This window comes from Peromyscus maniculatus, chromosome 16 (genome assembly GCF_049852395.1).
Source record: "Peromyscus maniculatus bairdii isolate BWxNUB_F1_BW_parent chromosome 16, HU_Pman_BW_mat_3.1, whole genome shotgun sequence".
Taxonomy (NCBI): domain Eukaryota; kingdom Metazoa; phylum Chordata; class Mammalia; order Rodentia; family Cricetidae; genus Peromyscus; species Peromyscus maniculatus.
In genome coordinates this window covers 36356502-36366186 of record NC_134867.1, presented here as the reverse complement: position 1 = coordinate 36366186, position 9685 = coordinate 36356502, and the positions used below count along the sequence as shown (strand labels likewise).

Below are 9685 nucleotides of genomic sequence, written 5' to 3'. Positions count from 1 at the left end.
ACACAGACCCACACAATAACCCTCTCTCGCTAGGTCAAAGTACAGTCCTTTCCCAACGACCTTATTGTAGAACTGGTAGCACTGTAGTAACACATTGATCATGTCTATCATATCTGCTGGTGGTAGGCGTGCTGTGTAAGAGGTTCATTCATATTAAAACCCCATCGACTGCAGGAGTGTGACTCTTTGCCTTGGCCCAAATTTCCAAACTTAAGCTCTTCCCAAATAATAAACAAGGAAAAGACAAAGTGGGACTAGATTTGTGCTGGGGGGATACTTTGAGTGGAGAGAAAGGGAACACGTGCTTGCACCTCTTATTTCTAAGACGCACAACCAGGCAACTAGTTCATACAAGCCTTAAGACCCGAGTTGTGGAGATGGAAAAAAAGGGACCTTGTCATCGAAAGAAAGACACAGCAACTGAGCAAACAGTTCATAAACGCGGACGCCTGCATCCAAGGAAAGTTCCCACAGCCAGGCTCCCAGGCGCTCCTTCTTGCAAGCCTTTTTCTGCAGGTGTTACAGGTTTGTTCACTTCCGTTTCTTCAGAGTCTGTTCTTCAGCGATCACACACACTGGCATTTCCATCCTTTAGGCACGAGCCTAGTTTTCTCTAAAGAGCACAAGATCTGATTTTTCTCCTTTTTATTCGGAACCCAGCAGCTGAGTCAGCGATCTGCCCGGGCGGGGACCCCAGCTCCGCCCCTGCCCGCCCTCGCGCCCTTGGGTCCCGGGCTCCCGGGATCTGGAAGGACTTCACGCAGCCGGCGTGGATCTCCGCCTCTGGACCGGGAATGTGGAGTCCAGGCCCGGTTGAGCGTCTGCTGTCTGCGCATCCAGTCCGCGGCGGTTGAACCCCGAGTCGCCGGCGAACCGAAGCAGCCAGCGGCTCATGGACACAGCGGAGTCCCGGGCTCCTGCGGGGACAGGAGGTGACTGTGATCCGTGCAGTCGCGCGCTGCTGCTTGCTTGGGGCCTGTCTCTTTAACTAGGATCCAGTAGGCTTACTTTTGCTTTTTTTTTTTTTTGTTTGTTTATCTTTTTTCTTGAGCCCTTCAACTAGGGCGGGGCCTGACTATGGGGTCCAGGCCAGCATTTCTTTTCTCTGGTTTGAGGACTGGGTGTAGGTACTTCCCAAAGCTATGCTTTTTTTTTTTTTTTTTTTTTTTTTTTTTTTTTTTATTTATTTATTTTTTTTTGTTTTTTCCAGACAGGGTTTCTCTGTGTAGCTATGCTTTTTAAGTAGGGGGTTTCAGAATCCCTTCAAATTAACACCACATCATCAGACCTAAACTGTTTTCTTTGGTCTCCAGGTATTTGCTGGCATTCTCCTTACTTTTAACTTTTTCTCATTTTCCTTCTTCAGTTCGGGCATATTTCAAAGGATTCTTAAGATTTCCTAATCTTGTACAGGATTTTCCCTCTTGGTCTACAGTAGCTACCTATGGAAAATCAGCAGATCAAATGCATTTTCTTCTCTGTTGTTCCCCCTCACAATCATTCAATTTAAAAATGGATAGGAAGGGCCTGGAGAGATGGCTCAGTGGTTAAGAGCACTGACGGCAATTCCAAAGGACCCAGGTTCAATCCCTAGCACCCACATGGCAGCTCACAACTGTCTGTCATTCCAATATCTGACACTCTCACACAGGCAAAGTATCCATGTACATAAAATAAGAATAAATAAGTTATTTTAAAAAATGGCTAAGGAATCTGCTCGGACATTTGAAACTGAGTCAGTTGATTGGTTCTTTTACAGTTTAAATATGGAAACAAATACTTAATGAGCAATTGATTCAAAAGACTAGTAATTAGTCTTGAAAATGACTTGATTATGAATTGATTTACATATGTGAGTCTTGTATTTCCAGAATGTTAAGTTTACCAGTTGAATGACTGGTAATGAGCCAGCATGACTCTGGTAAAGACCTAGCATTACCCGTTTAAACATTTAAGCCCTGACTGAATCTATGTAGCATGTGAAACCAGGAGCTTGAGAAAATGAGATGTCTTTCTTTAGAGCCTGATGCCCTGGACAAAGCACCCTGGAGCTCATCATTGTAGGGATTTCTGAAAGAGTGGGCAGGTTGGTCCATCTCATTGTAAGTCAAGGTAGATCCGAAGGCTTAGTATTTTCTGTACTGAAATTCTGATACAAGAGTCTATGCATGAAAACAAAGTTTCAATTTGCAGTGATATTCCAGGATTGTTTTGTGTTGAGTCACAGCAGCTACAAACTGCTCTATTTAGAATAGCCTTTTAGCTCAACAAGTGTTTTTTAGAGTCTTCTAACTCCACAGTAAATGTCACTTGTGTGTTTTACCCAGAATCCCACTTACACTCCTGTAAGAGCAGTATGTTTTCATTTAAGATGATGGCTGTGGAGGAAGTCCAGGAGAGACATCCAGGAGACTTTCACGAGAACAGCTTTGTGTACTGGTGTCGGCAGCTTCCTTAAACTTGGGGTGCATGATGGCCTATTCCATCCTTGGACCGTTTTTCCCCAGGGAGGTAAAACATTTTTATATCTGTATGAACTAATTTTTAGAAAACCCTTCAGTTATATAATTTTAGAGAATATAAAATGTAAGATTATGGGGGTGGGCGAGGGCAGGGGCTGGGCAGTCAATAGTGTGTCCTTCTCTTCCAGATGATCTGAGTTAAGTTGCCAGCACCCACATCAAGAAGTGCAAAACTATCCAATTCTAGCTCCAGAGGACTCTAGTGCCTCTGGACTCTGTGGACATCAGTTCTCACATGTTGGACCCTAAAATCTAGGGTCTCACGTGGGCGCCCCAAGAACCCAGACTCGAGTCCAGTTGATGCAACAGCATGAGGTCTTTATTTAGCAACTGTACAGACGGGCAAACTCTGCTCCTAAGAGCAAGAGCCGCATCTTACTGCAGCCACATGGGCGTTTTTAAAGGAAAAACCCACAAAAGCCATAAGATTACAACTTCCATACAATTTTGTTTCACAAGATCATGGTCTGATCACAGAGTGGGTACAGTTATGTCAACAGGTACATTCTTTGGGAAACCTCAAGGGGGGTATCAGGGCAGGAGTGGAGTTTACACAAAGGTCACAGTGGTCCTTCCTGGAACACTTGCAACTATCCCAGTCACAGTTGAGCACAACTCTTAACAGAAATCTTTTTACACTGTTACATTGTGGCAGGGGTGGTTGATCAATGGCTGAGTCAGCTTGCCCTTGGAACTAGATTTTTAGTTTCTCATTTCCTGGGGCTTGGGGGGTGTAAAGCCTGAAGGGTTAGGGTCTTTCAGTAAATATCTCCATAAAGATACATATGCATACACACATAATTAAAAATTTCAAAATCGGCAAAATATAAAAATATGCCTAAAGTATAGATAATATTTGTGTATTTTGTATGGTGGTGTGTATTCTCTCTCTCTCTCTCTCTCTCTCTCTCTCTCTCTCTCTCTCTCTCTCTCTTCTCTCTGTTTGTGTGTGTGTATTACCCCTTTTGTGCACAAAGGCCAGAGGTCAATGTCAGGCATCTTCATCAAGACATGGTCTCTTACTGTCCTTGGCATGTACCAGTTCAGCCAGACTGGCTAGCCAGCAAGACCCTGGGATCCCCTGCCTCCACCTGGCAGGGCTAGTATTACAGATGTGTGCCCACAAGCTCAGCTTTGTATGTGGGTGATGGGGATCCAGCTCTGGTCTTCCTGGTTAGACAATAGGCACATTACCTAAACTCATTTCCCTAGCCCTCCTCCCCCACGAAGAGAATATTTCTTAGTGTTTAATATCAGGAAAAAAAAAAAAAAAGAACATCCTCTTACCGGGTAATTCTCCCAAAATATACTTGACTTTCTAAGTATTATTTATTTTACCATGTAGTTTGATTAATTGTTTTTTGTTTTTGTTTTTCGAGACAGGGTTTCTCTGTGTAGCTTTGCGCCTTTCCTGGATCTTGCTCTGTAGACCAGGCTGGCCTAGAACTCACAAAGATCTGCCTACCTCTGCCTCCCAAGTGCTGAGATTAAAGGCATGCGCCACCACCACCCGGCAATTTGATTAATCTTTACTTAGCATCTATAGCTGAAAAACAAGATTCACCAAATGACCAAGATGTGAACAAAAGGCTATTACTCTGTCTTCTGGAATTGGGAATATATATATATATATATATATATATATATATATATATATATATATATTAGAATTAAGTTATTTGTAACCAAGTGTGGTGGCTCATGCCTTTAATCCGAGTACTCAGAAGGCACAGGTAAGCAGCAGATTCTAGGAGTTTTGAGACCAGCCTGGTCTATAAGTGAGTTCCAGGCAGCCATGGTCATAAAGTGAGACTCTGTCTCCAAAGGTGGGGCAGTCCAGGATATTCAGTCCGAATTTATTATGCACTCCGGTAGTAATATTTACACAAAGGAAGGATTCTGATTACCGTTGCCAGGCTCCCTCTAAGCTTTACTGTTTTCATGGTGTTAGGAACTGTGGCTGGTGGTGCAGTTGTTCACCTGACAGATAGAGTCCATGCATATAATATGGATGGAAGGGAACTAGCTTAGGAAAGTTCAGACAATATGTCCAAATGTTCATTTTGTGCATCTTGCCAAAGTTTTAGGTTCACAGCGCACTGACAACTTCTCAGTTCTCAAACTGCCTCGACAACATGTAGTCCTTCATAGGGTATGCAACCAGAAAGGCTTTTCTGCTAAAAGAATGATGTGGCTCCGTACCCAAACAACACTCACTGGTCTCCAACACATGTTGCCACCCATTCATCCACTTGGTGCCTACAACAATCCTATAAGAGGAGAGAATAGTGAGGGTCCCATTGTGTTTCTTTAAATAGCAGTCTCAGATGTGAAGGGCTTTCCTAGTTAGTCCAATTTCACCGGAGGGTCAAGTTCCTCCTCTGGGTTCATGGAGTTGAACATCTGCCCAGGCAAAGAAAAGTCAGGAAGTGCCCCTGTATTTCTTGTTCATTCAAAACAAAAATATGAGAAAAGGATGAAGAGGAGGGGGAGAATTGATACAGGCTTTGGGTATCCTTTAAGGTAAAGATGGGCAAGAGTGATGATAGTGAAAAGGGAAGAATGCTTTACTATCATTGGGCAGAATCAAGCCAAGGCGAAAGGTGCGGTCCTGAGACTTTTTCAGGTTCAGGGAGGTGTGGTGTGAGAAATGGCAGCTTCTACAGTAAATGACAGAGAAATGATGATACTGAAGACGGAAGAATGCTTCACTATCCTTGGGCAGAATCAAGCCAAGTAGAAAGGTGCGGTCCTGAGACTTTTTCAGGTTAAGGGAGGTGTGGCGTGAGAAATGGCAGCTCCTATGGTAATAGAGAGATCGTTGCAGATGTGGTCAGGGAAGAGCAGAGTGAATGGAATATTCTTACAGAACAGGACACAGCTCACTGGGGCTTACACTTAGGGCACAGTGAGACCTTGGTAGAAGGCTGGGGCTCTGAGGGGCAAACTGCAGCTGGAATTCAAGAACTCTGGGATGTATACACAGGACTTGATTGCTGGGAGAGCATCAGAGTGGTTGGTCAGATTTGGGTTTTGTGAGAAAACAGTGATGGGAGCCTCTAGAGCAATGGTTCTCAACCTCCCTAATGCTATAACCCTTTGATGCAGTTCCTCATGTTGTGATGACCCCCCAACCATAAATTTATTTTTGTTGCTACTTCATAACTGTTATCATGAATCAGAATGTAAATGTCTGATGTGCAAGATATCTGGTGTGCCACTCCTGCCAAAGGGGTGGTGGCCCACAGGTTGAGAACCACTGCTCTAAGGTTATAGAAGGTATCTTAATTAGGGTTTCTATTGCTATGATGAAACACCATGACAAAAAAGCAAGTTGGGGAGGAAAGGGTTTGTTTGGCTTATACTTCCATATCACTGTTTATCATTGAAGGACATCAGGAGAGGAACTCAAACAGGACAGAAACCTGGAGGCAGGAGCTGATGCAGGGGCCGTGGAGGGGTGCTGCTTACTGGCTTGCTCCTCATGGCTTACTTGGCCAGCCTTCTTGTAGAACCTGTTGGGGTGGCCCCACTTACCATGGACTTGGCCCTGACCCATCAATCGCTAATTAAGAAAATGCCCTACAGGTCTTTCTGCCTATAACCTTATCTTACTGAGGCATTTTTCAAGTGAGGCTCCCTCTTCTCTTCAGTTGACTCTAGCTTGTGTTGAGTTGGTATAAAAATAGCCAGCACAGGAGGGAGAAACCAACAGAAATCCAGTTTCTCCTGCTGTTTATTCACAACACAGATTACCTCTGTGGCCTCAAAAGGCATAGTGATGTCTCCTTTTTCTCCAGCAAGCAAGTAACTCTTCAGCAGCAGACACGGTGGTGTCCTCTAATCCAGGACAACTGTGACTCTGTCTTCTGGAGATTTCTCAGTCCCAGGACTGCCCCCTGCCTTCAAATCCCACTTGCAGATCCCATGTTTTCTAACCTGGAGCTTAATTTAAGGTTTACACATACCCTTCCTTGGATTCAATTGATTTGCTTAATTGGCCACAGAACTAAGGTAAACACTTAAGTGTAGATGTAACCAACCGTCTTATTAAATAAAATAAAAAAAACACACAGAACCAATGCAAAGAAGAAAGCCAAGAGATCAGAGCTAAGAGCCTTACCCACCTGATGCAGCTAGCCTCTTAAGCCAAGAGACCTCTCCGAAAGAGACCTACTTCCTGTGTGTTTGTCTTTATATAGTTTTTCTGTTCTGCCTTTCATTGGTTGTAAATGCAAACACATGACTGCCTCATCACTGTCTGTATGTACAGCCCTCCAGGTCTTCTATGTATTGAGATTAAAGGCGTGTGTCTCCAATGCTGGCTGTATCCTTGACCACACAGAGATCTACCTAGCTCTTCTACCAAGTGCTGGGATTAAAGGCGTGCACCACAAACGCCTAGCTCTGGTATGGCTTGCTATTAGCTCTGACCGCCAAGCAACTTTATTTATTAACATACAAATAAAATCACATTTCAGTACAAATAAAATACCACCATACTTAAGGGTATGGGTTTTACTATATAGAACACACATGAGGCAATGCACTGGGTGACATGTCACTAATTAGGAACATCCACTTTTTCAGCTGTGTAGACACTCTACGAGCCCTGTGCCTTCAGGGTTTTGTGGACATGATCGTTTAAAGACTGGGTGCAGAGATTCGGTCAGGCCTAACAGTCACAGTTTTTTTCATTTCCTTATAATATTCCTCCCTCAGGATATGAGGTAGAACCCATGTGGAATGAGAAGGATCTTGTTACCTGTCAGACAAGCTAGATGAGTGACAAGCCAGGAACTAATTATTCTCTCTCTCTCTCTCTCTCTCTCTCTCTCTCTCTCTCTCTCTCTCTCTCTCACACACACACACACACACACACACACACACACACACACACACACAGGCTGGTAGGATGAATCAGTGGGTAAAGGCACTGAGTTTGCCCCCTGAACTCATATGGCAGAAGGAGAGAACTGACTCTGTGAGTTGTCTTCTGACGTCTACATGTGTGCCATGGTACATGCATGGCCCCTGCCTCCGTCATAAACACACAATGAGTAAGTGCAAAACAATATCTTTAAAAAAACAAAATATGTGTATCACAACATTACAATAAGATGGATACATATAATTTGTTATGTGTCCCAGTTCCTGGCTCATAACTCTCACATAGCTTACATGGGAAGGCATGGAGGAGTTGTTTTTCTTAAAATCATGGCTGGAGGGGCTGAGATGACTCGGTAGGTAAGAACATGCTCTGCAAACATGAAAACCTGAGTTTAATTCTTAGTGCCCACATGAAAAGCCAGGCATAGCTGTACATGACTTGTAACCCAACACTAGGGGGCAGAGACAGATGGATCTCAAGGGCTCACTGGTCAGCTTAGTTCAGTGGGATGCAAAGCTGGTTCAGTGAGAGACCCTGTCTGCAGGCAATGAGGAGAGCAGTACATAAGACACCAATGTCCTGCTCTAGCCTCCGTGTGTGTGCTCCTATTTGAATGCACCTCTACAGTCACATGCCTGTGTACTCACATGCACGGACACACAACCTGTAGTTAGAGGGAAAACGGAAAAGAAATGCAATTGTAGAGAATACAGTTTTAAAATGTGTATATATATTAATTTTTAAGGATTTATTTATTTTATTTTACGCATAAATGTATGTATACCTCATACATGCAGTACCCTCAGAGGTCAGAAGAAGGTAGGTTCCCTGGGACTGAAGTTATGGATGGTTGTGAGCCAAGCAAGAGAAACAGTTGCTCTTAACTGCTCATCCATCTCCCCAGGTCCAAGGATGCACTCTGGAGGGTTTTCAGGTACGTGCATCTGTGTACAGTTGTTTGATGCTCGGGTGAAAGGATGAATCGAAACCTCTGTCTCTTCTGATCATAAATATTTATGGGTAACACACAACCTGTCACGGAAAAGATGTGTAAAAGTGACTGCTGTCTCTCAGAGGACAGCCACATGAGGGTCAGGCTTGACTCCCTATTCCACACCAAGTTGCATAGTTTTGCCTTAAAAATTGTTTTTATTTCTTTCTTTATTTTTTTGATACAGGGTCTTACTATGTGGCTCTGGATGGCCTGGTCAGATGGCTATATAGTCCAGGCTAGCCTCAAACTCACAGAGATCCCTCTGCCTCAGCCTCCTGAGTGCTGGAACTAAAGGTGTGCAAAACATACTCAGCTAAATGCATCTTTTAACCCTTAAATGGATGTAGCCACAGCCCAATGCGAGGCTCTGAGGCAAGATAGGGAAAATTAAGGGAATATTTGCATGGGTATTGGAAGGAGAGTAGAGTCTCCCCTCTTGAGAAGCATTGGGTGTGTGCTGTCATTTCATAAGTGCCTCTCTTGATCCTTAAGCCCTACCTCTTCTTTCTCTCTCCAGTGTGAAAGGATGATAAACAGCACTGGTGGCGGCGTGCGACACTGATGTTACCAGAGGAAAAGTCATGAGCCACGGCCATGATGACCTAGTTACAGAGAGCTTTATTTGGAGGAAGAGGGGTCCAGGTCTGGGGAGGAGAGAGAGAAAGACTGTGGGGGAAGGGGATGGAGAGAGAGAGAGGATGGGGTCTGCATTTGGATTTTTAAGGCGCTTACAAAGTTGCCAGCACACACTGATGAAGCAAGATGCAAGACCCCCCCACCCCCACCACCACTGTATGCTCAACTTCTGAACTGTGCATGTGCAGCCATGCAGCTGGAGCAAGGGCAGAATCCCAACATTCCAGACTTTTTCCTTACTATAAGAAGCGAGTCGGGTTGGGGATTTAGCTCAGTGGTAGAGCGCTTGCCTAGCAAGTGCAAGGCCCTGGGTTCGGTCCTCAGCTCCAGGGGAAAAAAAAAAAAAAAAAAAAAAAAAGAATCCACACAGGGGGCTGGAAAGATGGCTCAGAGGTTAAGAGCACTGGCTCCTCATCCAGAGGTCCTGAGTTCAATTCCCAGCAACCACATAGTGGCTCACAACCATCTGCAAAGAGATCTGGTACCCTCTTCTGACCTAAAGGAATAACATTGTATACACAATAAATAAATAAATCTTTAAAAAAAAAAAAAAAAAGAAGCGAGTCAATAGGAATAGGGACATCATTTCTCCTGGAAAAACTGCTTCCAGCTGACTTGGTGGGCGTCGGTTGTCTCTTAGGG

At 44.2% G+C, this 9685-nt stretch overlaps 1 protein-coding gene across 3 annotated transcripts in view; it reads left to right on the top strand.

The window, feature by feature from the left end:
• Positions 1-587: 587 nt before the first annotated feature.
• LOC102913428 (MFS-type transporter SLC18B1) overlaps positions 588-9685 on the top strand; it is a 34044-nt gene continuing 24946 nt past the window's right edge. The window contains exons 1-2 of one of the 3 annotated variants that reach the window (XM_076552627.1): positions 588-932; positions 2372-2511. In XM_076552627.1, the coding sequence (XP_076408742.1) occupies positions 893-932; positions 2372-2511 (180 nt within the window). In that variant the 5' untranslated portion in view covers positions 588-892. Of the gene's footprint in view, positions 999-2371; positions 2512-9685 lie in introns of all 3 variants that reach the window. The other 2 variants (XM_016005204.3, XM_076552626.1) reach the window with 2 other exon arrangements.